We start from the raw sequence: 20,930 nt of genomic DNA on the forward strand, positions 1-20,930 counted from the left end.
CCCTCGATCCCGCACATGGGGTATGCTGGTATATAATTTAACACAGGCAATAAGAGCGCGAGTTAAGATATCTGTTTTTAGGCTGACTTGTAAATTTTCGAAGTCCAAAAAGGCCATTAAGCTAACTTGTTTGACAAAGCTTAAGTAATTTGGAATTTTTAAAATTTCAAGTTAGAAGCAGATATTCGTGTGACAATAAACATTATGCTCATAAAATGTTAGAGCAATAAGAGTGTGAGAAAATATACTTAGTATGGACTTATGAAATGTCTAGAATTTCTAAGTTAAAAAACTAAGTACTCATGCGAAAATATAAGGCATACATCAGAGTGACTTCACTATTCACAAAAAACTTGTAATGTTTTAAGTCTAAGAAGGCTTAGAATGTTTCAAGTTAATAAAGAAAAGTAAGGTATAAATGCATGAACCATAAAGATTTTGTGCAAACCCGAGGACATAAGGGCATGCATCCAAGAGGCCTATTGCATCCAAGGAGGCCACGCTGAGGAGCCTGGCGCTTCCGAGGGTCCGTGTCCGAGGGCTACCATCCGAGAGGCCAGCGAGAGGTATCCCATCGGCTGGGTGCTGATCCGAGTAGGTGGCATGCGTCCGAGGAGCTGGAAGAGTATTTGAGCGGATAGCATGGTCTGGGCAGATGCGTGATGTCTGAGTGACAGTGCCCTGGTGTCCGAATGATGGTGCCATTACATCAGAGCAGACGGTGGCATATTCGAGCGGCTTGGGAAAACATATTTATGGTACCATTGGTGATTCTCAAAGAAGATGACCGATCGACCATATACATGCTTTCCCAATAGATTATTTTCGAGGGGACAACAAATCTCAAGGGCATGGGACACAAACATGTTTTTCTTATTCATGGGGTACTACAACAAGATCAAAAAATGGAATTTGAAGAATACAAAAGTGAAAGTTACTGACCGGATGAAAGCTTTTGGATGACCTCAAAAACATTTTGCTAGAGAAAAAGTTTATCATACGAGTAAATCATACAATAAACTTGATGGGCAAATGTTATCCCCAAAATTTCAGTTCGATGACGTGGCAATCGGAAGTGACAAGTGGCAATGCATGGTCAGTAAATGGCACATATAGTCAATAAATGTATTGGCTCTTCGGAGTTGTGATAAAGTGATCTGACCGACTTGATAGAATTTCTGTCCGACCAGTAAAGATTTTTGACTGACCAGTTAGGAGTTTGGCCGACCAGTCAGTCGTTTTGGCTGACCAGCCATTTGTTTTGCCCGACCAGTAAAGTGTTTTGCTAGACCAGAGATGTGACATGCTAGACCAGAAGTGTGCTAAAGGAGTGCTTTGCCTATACCGACCAGAGGTGCGCTAAAGGTGTGCTTTGCCGATGAGAGGTGCTTGCCTATGTCCTCAGTAACAGCTTCAACCCGAATCATTCTCAACTGCCGCGGGAATCTCTCAGATATCCCGGAATAATGGCTATATTATTGTAATTTAGATTTATCAATTAAAGTCTGTTGGAAGAACCAATGATCCGGTCAAATGGAATATCTGATGTACGATCCATGAGCCTATAAATAAATGACTCATGACATCATTTTGGGGATCTGATCTTTTTAGACTGAGAAAAACTCTCTAGTTTGGAGACTTTGGGACTGTTACTTAGGGTATTCTTAGGGCATTATCTGAGAGAGTTTAGAGAGAGAAACTATGTATTTTTCTACTTACACTTAAGAAACTCAATTGGCTCAAGTTCATCTGATCTTAAGTGTAGGATATTTATCACAACTCTAAGTGGATTAGGTTATTACCAATAAATTGAGGCTGAACCACTATAAAATTATCAGTGTCGTATTTTTCTCTTGAATGTTTATTGTAGTTTTGACGTCTACTCGTCGTTGGCCAAAATCATGGTCAACACCATTAAAACCAATAATTTCCGTTATCTACACACTTTTTATATAGAAGAGACAAAAAAAATTACATTTGTATTAGATCAATTTTTTTGTTCTTAATTTTTTAGTGATATAATCTCCGTGTGAAAATTTACTCACCAAGTAAGGTCAATTTAACAAGAAAAGATCATTATTGTTTTATATGCAGGAAAACAATTTTTTTTATAAAAGAAAATGGAAAAATATATATGATAACATATACCAAGCTCAGAGAAAGTACCGTTAAAGACTAACAAGAAACAAAAGTAAAATTAATTCTAAATCGGTTATCAATTCAACAATCATAATTTAAGAGTCATTTCATCTTTTGAAAGAACCAACAATATATCATAATTTTCGATTCATTTCAATGAACAAATGCTGCATTTTTTTTTTTGCTAGAAGAACAATATGCTGCTTTTTGATAAAATAATTAGGAGGATGATGTATAAAATATTACCACTATAATATGATTGGCGTCAAGTTTTTGAATTTATAAGGGTTTTTCCATATTCTTTTATTTAATTTTTCACTATTTATATATACTTTCACTTGCTTTGTCACTATTTATAAATTTCATAAAAATATTCCCAGTAACTCTTAGTGTGTGATTATTAAAATATAGTCTTAGGAAATATTTTATGAGAGAAAAAATTAATAAAAAAGAATTAGCTGTGTTATTGATTACTAAAATAGAAAAATCTACAAAGTATATATAGAGAGGGGTAACCAATGGTAACAAGAGAATAGGTAACAACCAGTAACTAATCATAACTAACTTTGATTCCTAATATTTATAACCTGACTCATTTGTTTAGTTAGCATATAAATATGTCAAATTATGTGTTCAATCATCCATTAATGTTATAATATATATAAGACCATTATGTACAAGTACAACGTTCGTCCATGTGCTCGGCAGCAGCAAGCTATTATTTTCACAAAAAATTTAACTCATTTTCATTTATATCGGTATTTAAATAGAAAAGTAACACTACAAGAAAAAATACTTATTATAATACCAAAAAAGTATTATAAAACAGTTATCATAATACTTTTTGAAGCATTAAGAAAAGCTATCGTAAATCATGACACTTTTCGTAATACATTTTTCCACTTTAATATCATTGAAAACTCTATTATAAGACTATTTTAGTATTACTTTAATATGCTTAAATTATCATTATCTTTAATAGTTTTCATAAAACTTTTTACTCTTATATTGAGAGTATTATTGAATACTCTACAATAATACATTTTTGTTATTTTCTCATTTTTATAAGTGTAAAATATAATTATTGTTTGGTATTCATAATACTTTTTTTCCCACTTATTTTACAATAATACATTTTTTGTGTGATTATCTCATTTTTATAAGCTTAAAATATAATTATTGTTTTGGTATTCATAATACATTTTTATCCACTTATTTTACAATAATACATTTTTTATGTTATTTTCTCATTTTTATAAGCTCAAAATATAATTATTGTTTTGATATTCATAATATTTTTTTATCCACTTATTCTACAATTATTTAGAAACACTAGTTAATTTTTATTTAATAAAACCTGTTTTGTGATTCAAAACACTTGATGCAATAGTGTCTAATAAACTCAACATATTCACAGTTAAAAAACTCAAACACTAACTCGACCAGCCTTAAAAATGTCAATATATCTTTATTGCAAAGTCTTGAAATGTAAGCCTTATAATAGTGGAAAATGCATTAACCAAATGACATCAGAGATTGTTAATTCTTCAAAGTCTTGTGTAAACAGGTAAGCATTATGAGAATCATTAATATCTAGTAAGTCATCCACCCTTCAAAATGTATGTCATGCTAGCAATAATCACGCCCAAAAATAACTTTGCTCCATGACTTGCGAAGGAGTGACACTGAGTGAAGTTTATCTAGTAAATTTGTAAAGATTAATACCAAGATTAATACCAGTACTTCTGGTATCAATTCAGCCCAACTAGTAAATTTGTAAAGATTAATACCAGTACTTCTGGTATCAATTGAGCCCAACTACCCAACTACCGTGAAATACTTCCATCCCTACTGATAATTAAAATATCATATAAGAATTAGGAAAAGTAATCAATAAAATATGAGACAATGAAATTTAAATGTCTAATAAAATTATGAAAAATATGTACTACAACCAAGACCAAGAAGATTATCACATATATATGTATGATCTTTCTGTTTTGGCTTGCTGTAAATAATTGTAGAAATTGATAATCAAAATGATACTCCTTCAACCATTTTCAACAAACTACAAACAACTATGTTACTTGTTTTAAGCCGAAATTAATACACTAGCAGAAGAACGCCAATTATTTGTTGATTGGTCAATTTTTCAAAGGGTATACGATTTAGTAACCATTTTATTAAAAGAGTAAAAAACATAAATGGTAAAGTAGCAAAGCAGATTCAAAGTTCATGACCTCTAGCCAAGTAAAGCTGATATTAAGAAGGAAAATGAAACATATAATGGACTTAATAGCACAAACAATAGGAGCCAATTAAGTTAGACACATCTTATCCAATGATGATTTACATATATTACTCTAATACAAAGACCTTGTGATATCTCCCATAATATCACAGTCTTATCCAATGATGATGATGCAATATACTGATTGTTCGATGAGAAATCGAAATCTGAAGAATGAACAAATTTTTTAAAAGAAAGCTCAAGCCTGAATGACGGAATTCAGTGTCTCTGAAGTTTGTCCTAATTTTAAATATTTAACCATAAAAACTGATGCCCTCCAATATAAGACCCACATATATATTCTTCAAGAAATCAATAATCAAATAAATAAAGAAAAAAAATATAGTGATAGTCGTAAAAAGGAGAAGAAAGACAAGATACATTGGCTCCACATCAGGTGAAAACATATGAACCAACAACACATTTGTTCCTTTTTAATCAGGGACATTAACATCAACGATAAATTCTCCATTCTTATAACCATTAAACTTGTAGGGATTAGATAAAATGGCTTGGTATGTGTATGTTACCTTCTGAGAAGAAATCAACATTAAGGGCTTTATTTGGGGCTTAAATTTAATATGATGATCCTTTTCACTGAACTAGAATAAGAAGGAAGAACTCAGTACTAGATTCTGTTGGGCGACTAGCTAGAGATTATCTACAAACAAGAAGTCAATTTTCCTTCATTGTGCTGCTTTAAAGTTTTACTTCTCTTTAGTAGCTGAATTCATCTTTTTAACTAGAAGTTGAGACTTGAAATATACTATTTTCATTTCTAATCCGCCATAATCCAAACACCACTTTCAACAAAATAACTTCATCAACAACAAGAAAATAATTATATCCTCAGGGTCACACTACTGTGTCAACAGACAAAAGCATTTACAAAGAAAGAGACAAAAAGAACCATTTTGGCAGCAGTAATTGTTACTTGGAAGAAGAAGAAGAAGAAGAAAAAAAACGCCCAAACCCAGGTAAAATGTGTGATCCATTTATTCAGGTGTGTAAGCCTAATTTGCATTTGAACCTCATTTATCAGTGTAAAAATCAAAAATTAAAAAAAAATACAATTCCCTTAATAATGAAAAGCTATTGGTGCCAATAGGCATTCACAGATATACTATCCTTTGACACAGATGAGACAAAAGAAGCAATACCAGGTAATCCAACCTGTAACATCTTCTGAATGGCCTTTCAAATGCTTGATAACTGAAGGGGGGTCAGAGACAGTGCATACTGCCAATGTTCCATCCGATGATCCATATGCAGGTAGATCAGAATTCATGTGACCAAACTTCAACACTGTAACTGCAATAGAACTAATCAGGTTTCTTCATTTTAAAAAAGCATTACCTCTCACTTGTATACTACAGAGATGGCCAATGTTGTTACTTCAATGAAAAACTTACCAGAGGACTGGCTTTGATCAAAGACACAGTGCATTCCCACGAACGAGTATGGAGGTTCAACACCTCGAAATCATGGGCGATCGCTATCACTCGCAGTTGAGCTAAAACTGTTTCTGTGACTTGAAGCTGGTTTGCCACTTTGCATGTCCTGTATATAACCATAATCATGAACTTAATGGGCTGGTTATTATTGATGCTCTTCTAACCAATTTAAATACACATTGCATAAAAGAAGTTTCCATACCCTTACAGAACTCCAGCTCTCCGCTTCAAACAACATGGATAGTGGACTTGGAGGTATCCATCGCCCACTGATGCATCAACAAGAAAATTACTCCAACATCAGAATTGCATGGAAACATGATTTCAGATGTCACTCACAAATTAAGTAGTCCCATTGAGATAGATGCTCTAGTCAATATTATCCTTTCAAGTTCAATTCCTTGCAAGATTGAGCAATAAAGATAAACATGATACAAGACACCAAATCTTACCAAATGCACACTATAAACCTCACACTAATTGGCAGATTTTTTTTTTTTTTTGGGTGCATGTGTGTAAATTCAAATCAAATGCAGGAACATTTTCTCAAGTTCACATTTACACGAAATCAAATAAGTTCTCAAAACACTACAAATCCAGTCAACCAATCCCACTATCAAACTGTAAGCAGCCGATGATAATAATCAAAGTAGTCATACTCTGAAGTAAATTTTTAGCAACCTGTTTCCGGGTGTGCTATTGGGAATGTAATTGCGGTAAGCCACTTATCCTTTTCCATTGCATCTCCAATCCTTCACCACAAAGCAGTATAAAAAAGTCACTACATAAATCATGAATGAAAAATGAAAACACAAAATGGAAGAATAAGCAAGTTCATAAATAAATCTACTGCTCAAATAATTCAAATAATAATAATAATAAGGCCTGTTAATTTCCAAAAGATTTGTTAGTTTCGCCCCGAAATTTGAAAACACACAGAACACTTAAAACTTCACAAAATTATTAAAATCTAAATTGATCGAATCCATTTCAAATTTCATCCAAACATATAAGCTTTCAAAGCCAGGTAACATAAATTAAAAAAATCAACATGTACGTGTGTGGTGGCTGAGATCGCCTGCCGTTGCCGTCGTCGCCCGCCGTCGCTATCGTTGCCTGTCGTCGCCGTCGTCGCCTGTTGTCGCTTTTGTTAGCTGCCGTCGTCGTCGCCTCTCGGTTTCAAACCCAGCCGAGGCACCAGAACACCGACGAAGAAATCGCCATTGCCAGAGAAAATCTACTCTCAAATTCACGACATCTCATCGAACTGACAAGAGGGAAGAGAGAAAATGGCTCTTCGATTGGGCCTATTATTCTTGGACAGAGAAAATTATGACTGGGCTTTACAAACTATTTTAATTTAAAGCCCACCTCCGTTCGTAGATTATTGCATTTAGTAAAAAAAAAGTGGAAATTAGATTGTGTGCTCAGTTTTATAGTGTGTTATATATTTTTACCCATGTTTCAACTTTTTTTTATTTGTATCCAGTTTTTTAATCAGGTTTCCCATAATACCCTTATATATTATAAGTTAAGTTCTCTCCATTTTTTCCCACGTTCCCTCTCATTCATTCTGTTTTCAAAGTGTTCATTTCGAGCCCCCCCGATCACCATTGCTTTCTCTCTGCCGAGCCCCCCCCCCCCCATCACCATCTTCAAAGGAGAAATCGTTCGATCGAAGAGAAAGCTATAACTATAAAACCGGCATGAGTAAGGGTAATATAGGAATCACAGCTTTAAAAGTGGGTATATTTAGTTAAGATATTGATGCTGGATATATCTAGTTAAGTAGGTCTAAAAACGGGTAATTATGAAAAAGACCCTAACAAAATTATGTAAGTTATTATAATTCTTTTTTAATAGAATTATAATAAGAGGAAATTACACTAAATATAAGATTTTTTTTTATAACATTTGAAAAATATGGCAGTTTTTTTTAAAAGTTTTTTATGGCATATTTTTTTTGTTTACATTTTTATGGGAGTTTTTTTCCCATATATTTGTAAAACTTTATTTGTATACCATATTTTATTTTTTATACTTTTTTAGTACTTATTTTTGATATATTTTGAAATTATTTTAATAATTTTAATCTATTTGTGTTAATTTTTATCATTTATACTTGATAAAATATTTTTTTACATAATTCTTTGAAAGAAAAAATTAAGACATGTTCAAAAGAAAATGTTTGTATTGATTATTCTTATATTATTATTGGTAGTATTATTTTTTTTCTTTTTTTTCTCTTTTATTGATTTTCCGGATTCTTATTGTCTCTCTATATTTATCTATCTATATATCTGTCTATCTCTTCTCTTCAGATGCTTTGATTTTTTTTTCTTAGTTAGTTGAAAACTGCTGCTGGGTTTTCAAATTCATATGGATATGTCTTCATATAATTTGGATTGATCTTATTTTCTTCATCAACTTCATCATCTTATTCTTATTTTCCCGAAGATATATTAGAAAGTGTTTGCATTGCATATTACAACAGCCTAATTCATCCACTGCTACTCTCACTTTCTCAATTGCTTCCACCACTGCTCCTCCAAAGAAGAGAAGAAATCAATCATCATCAAGCAATTATCATTTATATTTTGAGATTATTTTAATAATTTTAATTTATTTGTGTTAATTTTTATAATTAATATTTGATAAAACATTTTTTTTACATTATTATTTGAAAGAAAAAACTGAGACATTCATCACCATACTTTTTATTCTCATTTCTTCTTCTTTTCTTCCATTTTTTTATATTCTTTAATCAACATTTTATCCACAGTAACTAGTTACCCCTATCAAAACAATTTTGATTTTTTTTGTGATAATAATTGTATGCCACTGTCTATTTTTTTTTTAATGATGTGTGGTAACCGGTTACAACTATAAAAATCAGTTTTATTATTTAAGAGGTGTTGTAGTAACTGGTTACAACTATAAAAATAATTTTTATTTTTTTAAGTAATGTACCATTATCAAAATATCAACTGAATTGTAACTGGTTACTCAAGTGAGATTTGGAAGAAAAAAAATGATATGAAAAAAATAAACTAAATTGATCTTGAAGGTAATTGGTTACAACTAGGTTTGAAAAAAAAAATGAAAAAAAAAACAGAGATAGTTGCAATGGTAAACGATTACTTAGCCAGACTTGGAAAAAAATAAGATTCAAACAAAAAATCTAAACTAATCATAATCGTAACTGGTTACAGCGAGGTTTGAAAACAAAATCAAATCTAAAAAGAGGAACCAATTGCTATGGTACCTGGTTACTTAATCAAGTGTGAAAATAAAATCAAATCTAAACAAAAGAATCTAAATTAATTGTTATTGTAACTGGTTACTCCTAAGTCTAAAAAAAATCAGATATAAATAAAATGAATCAGGTGCAATAGTACCTAGTTACTTAAACAGATTTGAAAAAATAGAACTAGAACTAGAACGTTTGGCTCTGTAAGAAAATAAGACATAATAAAGCAAATATGAATAAGTAGATTATATTATACATTTCCTATGCAATTATTTTTTCTTTTATAAAATAATTTTAAGAAGAAGAAAGAAGATAAGCTCCTTACAAGTAAAGAATTTAAAGAAGAAAACTTGGTCCAGTGCCTTATATCATCCTCTGGTCTGTTAAGAGATTACAAATAGATAAGCATCGGAAAATAGGTTTATAGTTCTAAAAAATCATCTTGTAAAGGATACCGTACTATTAGTGAAGGTTGTTAGTTAGTACAGGCTGTCATTTTTCAGTTAGTTATTTAGTTATAGAGCTGTGCGGTTAGGAAGAGTTGTTACTCTTTCACAGCTCTTTTTTTTGCTATAACAGAATTATGTTATGATTGATGTATTGTTTTGCTTATCTATAAATATCACAAAGAGCTTGTGAATTAAACACGACTCATTTCATCAATCTCAACTTGGTATCAGTGCTTTCTGGTTCATTTTTTTCCATTTCTTTGCTTGCATCGAGTTCTTGAAGCAGTCTCTCATGGCGTCTTCCTTTACTGCTGGTCTTAGGCCTAAGGGCTCCTTCTCTTCCGCTACCACCAATGCTCTTCATGTTTCTTCTGTGCAAGTGATTCCAAATCACATCGTGCCTCTCAATCTCCGTCTAGATCGAAACAACTTCTTCTACTGGCGATCACAGGTTTTGTCTACTGTCCGTGCACATCAGCTAGAAGGATTTCTTACTGGCACTCGTCCACGACCTCCTGCCACCATAATCGATCCATCTGATGAATCAAGATTCCTTCCAAATTCATAATTAGCTGATTGGTTGCGTCTAGATCAATTTCTGTTGAGTTGGCTGTTCAATTCGATCTCTGAAGGCATGCTTGGCCATGTTGCACGGTGTGAGTCTTCTGCAGAACTCTGGCACGTTCTTCTACAACTTTTATCAAACACTTCTAGAGCACGAATTCTGCAACTTCGAGGCCTGCTTCAATCAACAAAGAAAGGATCTACACCTATTGATGAATACATCCTCAAAATGAGGTGTCTCGATGATGCTTTGATGGCTGCTGGCCATCCAATCACAGATGATGAGCTGATCTTGTACATTCTTGGAGGACTAGGCAGCGAGTATGATTCAGCCATTGTCACTCTAACCTCCAAAGAAACAATCACATTACAAGATGTTCAGTTCTTGCTCCAAACTCAAGAACTAAGGATCGAACAAATGTCATCCATTGCTGCTTTGGATCTGCAAAATCCAACTGCAAACTATGCTGTTGCAAACAAAAAAGGACCTCCATCACCATACAATTCCAGCAATAACAGTCGTGGTCGTGGCTCTGCTAGAGGACGTGGAGGTCGAAACTTCAACAATCGTGGAGGAAATTGTCCTGTTTGCCAAGTCTGTGGTCGAGCTGGACACACAGCTTTAAAATGTTATCATCGATTTGATCTAAGCTACCAAGGAGAAGGTAGTTCGAATCCACCCGAGTCACCTCCTGAGGAACCACAGGCTATGTTGGCTACTGCTTCAACAGTGAACGATCCACAATGGTACCTGGACAGTGGTGCCTCCCACCATGTCACTGCTAATTCTGCTGTGCTCACTGATAAAATCGACTACAAAGGGAAAGGAAAATTGACTGTAGGTAATGGTGCTTCACTTTTCATCTCTGCCATTGGAAATAGCTTTCTTCCTTGTTCTAAAATCTTGGTTCTAAAAAGTGTCTTACATGTCCCTCCTATTCATAAAAACCTTATTAGCATTTCTCAATTCTGTGCAGACAACAATGTTGTCATTGAATTTGATACTAATCTTTGTTTTGTCATTGATAAGATCACGAGATAGGTCCTTCTGCAAGGCACTCTTAATCAAGGTCTATACAAGCTATCTTTTCCATCATCCAGTCATTCATCCATTGCCTCTTCTCGAGTCATTTCCTCACTGCATCCACCTACTGTGCATTTAAGTACTTCCAATGCCTCAAATAAAACAGATTGTAATTCTTCTCATTCATCTTCTGTTTCATGTAACAATTCAAACTGTATTGCTACACTTTGGCACAATAGACTTGGCCATCCTTCCTCTGTAATCCTTACAAAGGTTCTCAAATCAATAAATAAAAAGTTTTCTAAAACTGATTTAACATTCTGTGATGCCTGTCAATTTGGGAAAAATCATTTAATGCATTTCAGTAGTTCTTCACTAAAAACTACTCAGCCATTACAACTTATTCATTCAGATGTTTGGGGTCCTTCCCCAAATGTCACTGCTGAAGGATACAAGTTTTATATACTGTTTGTAGATGATTTTACCAAATATAGCTGGATTTATCCAATGAAGAACAAAACTGATGCCTTTCCCATTTTTTTAACCTTCAGAACCTTTGTAGAAAAACAGTTTGATGCCACTATAAAGGGCCTACAAACTGATTGGGGTGGGGAGTACAGAAAGTTACAACCACTTTTACAAAAATTAGGCATCTTGTTTAGGCATCCTTGTCCTCATACTCACCAACAACAAGGCAGAGTAGAGAGAAAACATAGGCATGTTACTGAAATGGGTTTAACATTGTTAGCTCAAGCCAAAATGCCATTAAGTTTCTGGTGGGATGCATGTTTGTCTGCTGTCTATCTCATAAACAGGTTACCAACAGTTGTAAATGACTACAAATCTCCTTTCCAGTGTCTCTATGGTACCATATCAGACTATAATTTTCTGAAAACCTTTGGATGTGCCTGTTTTCCATTCCTTAGACCTTACAATCAACATAAGTTTCAATTCAAGACATCAAAATGTGTCTTCCTTGGCTATAGTCCTTTCCATAAAGGCTATAGATGTTTACACTCCTCAGGTCGAATCTAAATTGCAAGAAGTGTCAATTTTAATGAAAAAGAGTTTCCCTATTCTACTCTATTTTCTACTCCACTAAATAAGGCCTATTACAACAATTTGCTTGCACCAACATTTTTTATTCCTACTGTGTCTACATCTGATAACTTTCCTCCAATTCAGTTTGGTTCCATAAGTCTCACTTCAGATGCTCAACACACTACTCCATCTGTCTCATCTTCTTCTCATCATACTGGTGAACAATCAAATGAGTCATCTTCCACAACAAGCATTGCTCCTGAGCCACCTGTTCCAAATGCTGCTTCTTTAACTACAGAAGAAGTAGTCATTCCTACTCCACATATCTCTCCTTCTCCTCCACCTTTACCTCAGGGTCATCCAATGCAAACCAGATCAAAATCTGGCATTTACAAACCCAAAGTTTTCCTTGCTACAGCATCTCAACAACAGGTGTATGAGGAACCTCGAACTGTCAAACAGGCTCTTAGTTTGCCTCAGTGGAAAAAGGCCATGGATCATGAGAATATGGCACTAATAAGGAAGAAAACATATGTCCTGGTTCCCCGTACTCCTGATATGAACACCCTCACAAATAAATGGATCTTCAGAACCAAATACAACAAAGATGGATCCCTTGATAAATTCAAAGCTAGGCTAGTGGTAAGAGGTTTTCAACAGGCTCCAGGTTTGGATTTTCAAAATACTTTTAGTCCAGTCATAAAAGCTTCTACTATAAGGATAGTTTTCTCCTTAGCTGTAACCTATGATTGGGACATTCAACAAATAGATGTAAATAATGCCTTTTTGAATGGTCAATTAAAAGAGAAGGTGTATATGCAGCAGCCACAGGGATATGAAGATCCCTCCAAACCAGACTATGTGTGTCAATTAAATAAATCTCTTTATGGTCTAAAACAAGCACCAAGGGCTTGGTTTGACACCTTAAAAAGCACATTAATCACTTGGGGATTTACAGTTTCAGTTTCTGATACTTCTTTGTTCTACAAAAATCAGCAGGGTTCACTGTTGCTTGTCCTTGTCTATGTGGATGATCTCTTGATAACAGGTGCTGATTCGAATGCAATAACTAAGTTGATTACAGACCTACATACAAAGTTTGCTCTCAAATCTCTTGGTTCTGTTAGTTACTTCCTGGGATTTGAAGCTTACAGAAACAAATCAGGGATATATTTGACACAGTCCAAATATGCTATAGATCTTTTGAACAGAACCAAATTTGAAGATGCTAAAGAATGCAATACTCCAATGATCTTGGCCAACAAGTTATCTAAGGATGATAGTCCTGTTCTAGACAAACCAGAGATGTATAGGAGCACCATAGGAGCTCTACAATATCTCACATTGACAAGGCCTGATATTGCTTATTCAGTCAACAAATTAAGTCAATATCTAAAGTCACCTACAGTAAATCATTGGAATGCATGTAAAAGGGTTCTGAGGTACATTAAAGGGACTCCCCATCTTGGTCTGCATTTTAAACCATCTACTTTGCTCAATCTTGAGGGATATTCTGATGCAGATTGGGCATCTAGTCTCGATGACAGGAAATCCACAAGTGGTTTCTGTATCTTTCTTGGTGGAAATTTGGTAAATTGGAGCTCTAGAAAGCAAAGAGCAGTAGCTCGATCATCAACAGAATCTGAGTATAGAGCTCTTGCTTCTGCAGCTACTGAGCTTGTATGGATTAGTTCTCTCTTGACTGAACTGTGCATTACTCTTCACAAAACACCTCCTGTCTTATGGTGTGATAATCAGAGTGCTCAAGCTCTTTCCTTGAATCCTGTTTTCCATACAAGAACTAAGCACATTGAGCTTGATGTTCACTACATTAGGGATCAAGTTGCTCAGAACAAACTTGAAGTTTGTTATATACCTACAGCGGATCAAACATTAGACTTGTTTACTAAGCCTTTGTCTTCTCCTCGATTTCAATTTCTTTGTAACAAGCTTTACTTGGAACATTCCAAGTATAGCTTGAGGGGGGGTATTAGTGAAGGTTGTTAGTTAGTACAGGCTGTCATTTTTCAGTTAGTTATTTAGTTATAGAGCTGTGCGGTTAGGAAGAGTTGTTACTCTTTCACAGCTCTTTTTTTTGCTATAACAGAATTCTGTTATGATTGATGTATTGTTTTGCTTATCTATAAATATCACAAAGAGCTTGTGAATTAAACACATCTCATTTCATCAATCTCAACTCGTACTATATAGTATTGAATAAAAGGTTACAAGGAAAAACAAAAGAAACATACGATGCTTCCCATTTGCCAGTGAAGAAAGTATAATTCTTGGTGTCAACAATTTCTCCTTCCCAAAAGGTTACTACCTGATATGAGTTAAAAGAGCAAAGTACAACCTTAACAAGGGACTTAAAAATAATTAAATTGCTGGAGATACCAGCATTATACTTATCAGAAAATGATGTTCAAAAGTGATATAATCAGTGATCACATAATAACATATGTTATTGATCATAATGAAATGCATACAATAAATAAATATAAGCAACCAACGTTTCAAAGTCACTTATATCTCAAATACAAAAATTACAACAGGGTGTACTACCGCGGCCCAAATATGTGATATTGCAAGCAACTGATAAAGTGTAAGGAAGCTTTAAAATTAGAGAGATTCAGTTGATATATACGACTAGAACTAGAACCATTCACATAGACTTTCCATCTCAAAATCATCATTTTGTGAAATTACAATACAAGACCAAATAGAATGAGAAAGCCAGTGAGTTATGAAGCTCTGTAAAATAGATGTCTTCTAGCAATGTCAACAAATTTTGCAAAGTGAAATTCTCAAACAACAAAGCAGCAACTTTTTTTTATCAGATAGAATCTTTCTAGTTTAAAAAAGGAAACTTTCTAAATCAATCAAACATAAATGTGTGTAATTATAAATAAGTGTCCAAAGCAGAAATTAAAGAAAAGACTGAGACATTTATATAGTTCCAAGGGTTGAAATGCAAAGAGAATAAATTTCGTACTGGTGTATCTGCCATGGGAACATTAAGAGCTTCCATGGTACCACATAGATAACCGTGTTCAAGGTCACATCCTTGTATACAAACATTTACCTTCCAAGCTTCATCTTTTTGCAGACCCGAAACATTCTGAGTACCCGAAAATGTCTATAAAAGAAACACTCCATGAGAATAAACATAAGAAAATTCAGCTTTTCAAATTTTTATGTAAGTGCAGAAACTTTAACGAGGAAGCAATATTCGTATATGAACACTAAATAAAAATCCCAGCTAAAATAAGATACAGTTTTTGAGCAAACCTTCTAGTTCTATTTCTTTGAATCAGTTTTTTTTTTTTTTATGAAGTCAAGTATCTGGTTACTTAAACATATTTAGAAAAAAAATCCAGAAAAATCAAATATGAAGTTCAAAATCAGATGTGAAAAATAAGAAGAAGAATAAAACTAGATTTGAAGAAAGAAAAAGAAGAATAAGAAAGACTGAAGAAGAAGAAGAAGAATAAGAAGAATGAAAGAAAGAAGAAGAAGAAGAAGAAGAAGAAGAAGAAGAAGAAGAAGAAGAAAAATCAAGTTGTCATCGTGGCATCGCCGAAAGATATCTGAGATGGCCATTGAATGGGGGAGGAGAAAGAAAGAAATGAGATGAGAAAGAGAGAGATCGTGAGGAAGAGAAGAGAAAATAAGAGAATTAAGTTTATGGTAATTTATTTACCATATTTTAAACTTTTTTTTCCAAAATTTACCATATTTTGTATAATTAATTTTTTTCCCATAAATTTAGAAACTATATATATTTTTCCCATATTTATGTAAACTACTCTTATAATAATGCTTTATGAAAAATCAAATTTGTTGTAACAGCGGTCTAATTATTAGGTCGTATAATTACTAAGGTAGTAATTACATATCTGAATAATTATAATATATTTTGAAATACAAGGTGCGTTTAGATGTCAAATGGTAATTACGTAATTACTATTATCATGTATGGCAAAATAATTAGTAATTACATAAAAATAATAATATTACGTGATAAATACTATTTAAAGTTAATAGTAATTAATAATTATACTCAATTCTCATTGTAAGCTATGAGAATTAGAGAATATAATTGAGACCTCTCAATTATCTCAAATTAGATAATCAGAAAAATACGCAAAATTAAGTAATTACTCTGAATACCCAATTTCAATTATAGGGTAGCTTGCTCAACGTACCCTTCAAGAAACTCAAATTGCATACAAACCAGTAGCAATTCCAAATTAATAACCATTCAAAAACACACTGCTGATAAATAAATAACAAATGAATTATAATAACGAAAACTATGAAATATATATTGGGTGAATCATATACCAAAGAACACTCCAAGAACGCCAGATATCATGAGGAGCAAAGCAGTCATGAAGCCAAGTAGCCTTGAAAAAGAGTTGAGATTTGCTTTGGATGGTTGAGCTTCTTGGGTAGGAGAGGGTGAAGAAGAGGTTGGAGTTGGAGTTGGAGTTGGAGATGCCACCTGATCATCATCATCAAGGACAGTAATAAGAAGCTTTTGATTTCCTATTTGGCAGTGCTGAGGAACACCGCAAATGTACCATTTTCTTCCGGGAGTTGTTAATGTAATCACATCATTTCCGCTAGTTAGGGCCGCTGTATCAGCTGGTGGCGCACATTGTTTGAAACCAACACCGTCAACTTTGAACACGTTGTGAGCTCCTTCTGGGTACTTGAATACTGTATAAAAAATTAACAATGATCACATTATTATTAATTAAGATGCTATCTTACGTAATGTTGGACACCTTAAAATGTCTTATGACAATATCCTAAATAATATGTTAAGTATGTGTATTTGTTATTGTTGGTTTTGAATTATACCGCTTGCTACAATTTCGTCCTTAAAGGTTTTAATTTGAGCAATTAATGCTTTAAACTTCTAATTTTATTGCAATTAAGTCCTTTATAGTAAAATAAGTTGAGAAAAAAAGTGCTCCTCAACTGTTGGAATGCGTTTAAAAAAAATCTTAATCCACGTAAGCTTTTTTTTTCTTTCTAATTTATTCTATAAAAAAGATTGATTTCCATTAATAAAAAAGTTTTAAGTGGTAGACTTATAATATTCAGTACTATATATTTGAAAAAAAAAACACAAAGCCAATGGGGATGGTTATATACATACCTAGTTTGTCACCAACATGGAACTCCTTTCCCTTAGCCCAAGCTTGATAATCAAAGTTGATAGTCCAACCTTTCTCATCTCCCACCACATACTCAACTGCTGAAATTGAATGGACAAAAATTGCTATAATAGCAAGACTAATAAAGAGTTGTTTGGAGGAGGCCATATTGCTTATAATATGATGATGATAATATCTTCTGTATTTTTGTATAAAGATTTGGTATTCTCTTTTGAGACAGACTTGAGAAAATAAAAAGATTAATTGTTGATTGTGTTGGTTGCTATACATATATATTTATAGGCTTTTGTTTCCATCACTATATATTTAGTCCGGCCGGCAGTCGAATGGCATATATACATACCATTATAACATTTAGCGACAGATAAAAGAAAGCTAAAAAATGTAATTAATTTGCTGTTGATATAATATAATTTTTCTTAATACATTTTTTCCTTCTATATCTTCGGTTGTCCAAATAAATTTAAATTATAAAAGGAATTTGTTTGACTAGTAAAGTCCAACATTGAATTGGTCACAGACAATAGAGCTATACCTGAATTATAAAGCTCCAAAACTAATCTATTAAATAGTAATTAATACTTTATAATCATTAATGATATATATGTTGTTAAAATTAAATGTTTGTCATGTCACACACATAATGTAACCAAAAAAAACAAATATGTTATAGTCAAATAAATGAATCTTACTATGCCATTCGGCAGGGTGCAGGGCAATATGGCCGTCCGAGACCAGACTTTGTGCCGTTGATCAGAGCCTACAAATATGCAAAGTTTCAACTTATTTTGATCACAATTCACAAAACACTTTTCCTATTTTTTCTTAAGGCTTGCATATACAATAGTATATACTAAACCAGATCTTAATTTACAGATTATATAGATATAATTATGGCATCATCATCTTCTTACCAACTCATCTTCATTACTCTTGCTATAATTATTATAGCAATTTTGGTTCCTTCAATTTCAGCAGTTGAATATGTGGTTGGAGATGAGACTGGTTGGACTACCAACTTTGATTATCAAGCTTGGGCTCTGGGGAAGGAGTTCCATGTTGGTGACAAACTAGGTATGTATATTTGTATTTATAGATATATATAGTAGTTTAACATATATTATAAGCCTACTTATAATGTACTTCAACCCAAATAAAAATGTTTGTTATTGTAAACTTTGAAACATTGTTAGAATAAATTAGAATGAGTCCTCATGTGTGGTAATTGTTGATATGAAAATTACTGCATAATTAATATCAAACCTTTTTAATATGGAGTTAATTGTAGAGCAATAGAATATAATATATAGTTCTGAAATTTAAAATATCTTTTTAATATTGAGTCGTTAATTTGTGCAAGTTCTAAATCTACTTATTCTAAACGTCACATTTGCATTGAGTGGGACATAAATAAAATATAATATGTACTAAAATATACGTGACAAATTTTTTCAAACACCTTAAATTTAAATCAAATGAGAATCCTGATTAAATTTTGTTGCAGTATTCAAGTACCCAGAAGGAGATCACAATGTGTTCAAAGTTGACGGTGCTGGTTTCAAGCAATGTGCGCCACCAGCTAATACGGCAGCCCTAACTAGCGGAAACGATGTGATTACATTGACAACTCCCGGAAGAAAATGGTACATTTGCGGCGTTTCTCAGCACTGCCAAGTAGGAAATCAAAAGCTTCTTATTACTGTCCTTGGTGATGATCAGGTGGCATCTCCAACTCCAACTCCAACTCCAACCTCTTCACCCTCTCCTACCCAAGAAGATCAACCATCCACAGCAAATCTCAACTCTTTTTCAAGACTACTTGGCTTTGTGACTACTTTCCTCCTCATAACTGGCCTTCTTGGAGTGTTCTTCGCTTGAATATGATCCAACCAATACATATAATATCATCTGCATGCGAATGGTTATGTATTCTTTTATTATTGTATTTTGAATGGTTTATGGTGTTGTATTATGGTAAGAATTTGAGAAGCCTTTATTTGTGTATGTAATACGAATATTTTTTAAAAAATTGAGCTATATATATATATATATGAAAGTTTTTTTATACGATGAAAAGTGATTGTATTATATTAAGTAGAAGAAGAGTCCTCAACTGACAAGATCATATAAAAACTATATATTGGATTACGTCAACTCACATTTGACATAAGAAGAATTAAAATTAGCATATATACTTCACAAAAGAATGAGCCACAGCATATTATATTGTTGAGAAATATGCCTAAGCATCGGGTGCCTCCTTGTCTCTCCCTCTCTTTTGACCACAAGCCACCAACCACACCTAATAAATAGAGTGCGCCCTTAAATAAACGCAAAGCCATATCTTAAAAAATATATAGCAAATAACACTATCAAAAAAGAAAACTAGCTAGATTTCTTACAATCAGAACCTGATGTGTTTGAGACCCAGAATGATGACTAGATCTCTTACAAGCAATGTCGTCTTCTATACTTAGGGTTGGACTAGACCTGCTTACAATTACCAATATTTTAAGGTTACATTTGAATAATGGGATTGAATAGTGTTGTCTGTGTTTTTACCAAGTAACACGTGACATACATTAAAGAGTAATTAAGTCTTTACAAAAGCTGATTAAGTCCCCCGGAGCTTGCTTCGAGCTCCACGAAAGGTAAGCCTTGCCTCCAATCATAGTTCACCACCACCGGAGCAATATGTCCCCGTAGAAATGCTACTTCCCGAGAACTATGTTCCCGGATATTGTTCAAGTCTTAATGCAAGACGGTTTCTCATATCAAGTGATAACTCTACAAAATAGAGTTATTTTATCACTTTTTATGTGTTAATTGTTGCTTAATTTTTGAGTTTTTAATTGATTTATTAAGTTTTTAAGTAATTTTGAATTTATTAGGTTTATTTTAATTTTATAGATTTTTGTGTATTTTTATAGTTATATTATTGTAAAATATTATAGTTTAATTATTTAAAATTAATATTGTTAAGTTAGGAGTAAAAAGATGCAATTTTGAGCTTAAATGTTTAAGTAAATTAAATTTTAATTAATATTTTCATTAAACTTTTGTTGTATATTTCATTATTGAAAATATTTAGTTTTAATTTAATTTATGTTTGTTTTATAGGGAATTTTTTGTATGTTATTTGCTCTTGAAAAGCAAGAAGAATGGTGAAAAAAATGACATTTCTGTAAAGGGAAAGCAAGGAAAGTGGCATTTTTCTCCAGGCCCACGCCTACCTCCATTCAGCCATTGGGCCTGCCTCCTGCCCAGCCAGCCGTGGCCCACCTGCCTCCTGAAGCACTCCCACGCCTGACCAGCCATGCATCAACGCCCAAGCACTCCATCCTTCGGCAATCCTCTCCACGCTGCCACCTGTCCAGCTGTCCCAAGCCTTCAGCATTCATCTAACTAAATCACATGCTGTCATCTCACTTGAGCAAAGAAGGCCCAGCCCAGCAAGCAGCCACAAGACTCCAAGCACCAACAATTCGGCCCAAAATAGCCACACAAAGACAGCCACAATCTTTTGCCTA

At 33.4% G+C, this 20,930-nt stretch overlaps 2 protein-coding genes and 1 long non-coding RNA gene across 4 annotated transcripts; 1 reads left to right on the plus strand and 2 right to left on the minus strand.

The window, feature by feature from the left end:
- Window positions 1-5,399: 5,399 nt before the first annotated feature.
- Window positions 5,400-7,191, minus strand: LOC133778289 (uncharacterized). 2 transcript variants are annotated; one of them, XR_009869080.1, is made up of 5 exons: window positions 6,941-7,191; window positions 6,565-6,635; window positions 6,086-6,152; window positions 5,842-5,989; window positions 5,400-5,740 (listed from the first exon to the last, which is right to left on the minus strand). It is a non-coding gene; the product is annotated as an uncharacterized LOC133778289 (long non-coding RNA). The 2 variants fall into 2 exon arrangements; XR_009869081.1 differs by having other exon boundaries at window positions 6,935-7,191.
- A 9,359-nt stretch (window positions 7,192-16,550) lies between these two features.
- On the minus strand, window positions 16,551-17,547 carry LOC133780018 (blue copper protein 1b-like). The gene is made up of 2 exons (XM_062219903.1): window positions 17,382-17,547; window positions 16,551-16,936 (listed from the first exon to the last, which is right to left on the minus strand). The coding sequence occupies exons 1-2, from the start codon at window positions 17,545-17,547 to the stop codon at window positions 16,551-16,553; spliced, it is 552 nt and encodes a 183-aa protein (XP_062075887.1).
- A 746-nt stretch (window positions 17,548-18,293) lies between these two features.
- LOC133780019 (blue copper protein 1b-like) lies at window positions 18,294-19,278 on the plus strand. The gene is made up of 2 exons (XM_062219904.1): window positions 18,294-18,474; window positions 18,905-19,278. The coding sequence occupies exons 1-2, from the start codon at window positions 18,294-18,296 to the stop codon at window positions 19,276-19,278; spliced, it is 555 nt and encodes a 184-aa protein (XP_062075888.1).
- The last annotated feature ends 1,652 nt before the right edge of the window (window positions 19,279-20,930 follow it).

This window comes from Humulus lupulus, chromosome 5 (assembly GCF_963169125.1).
Source record: "Humulus lupulus chromosome 5, drHumLupu1.1, whole genome shotgun sequence".
In the NCBI taxonomy this organism is placed as follows: domain Eukaryota; kingdom Viridiplantae; phylum Streptophyta; class Magnoliopsida; order Rosales; family Cannabaceae; genus Humulus; species Humulus lupulus.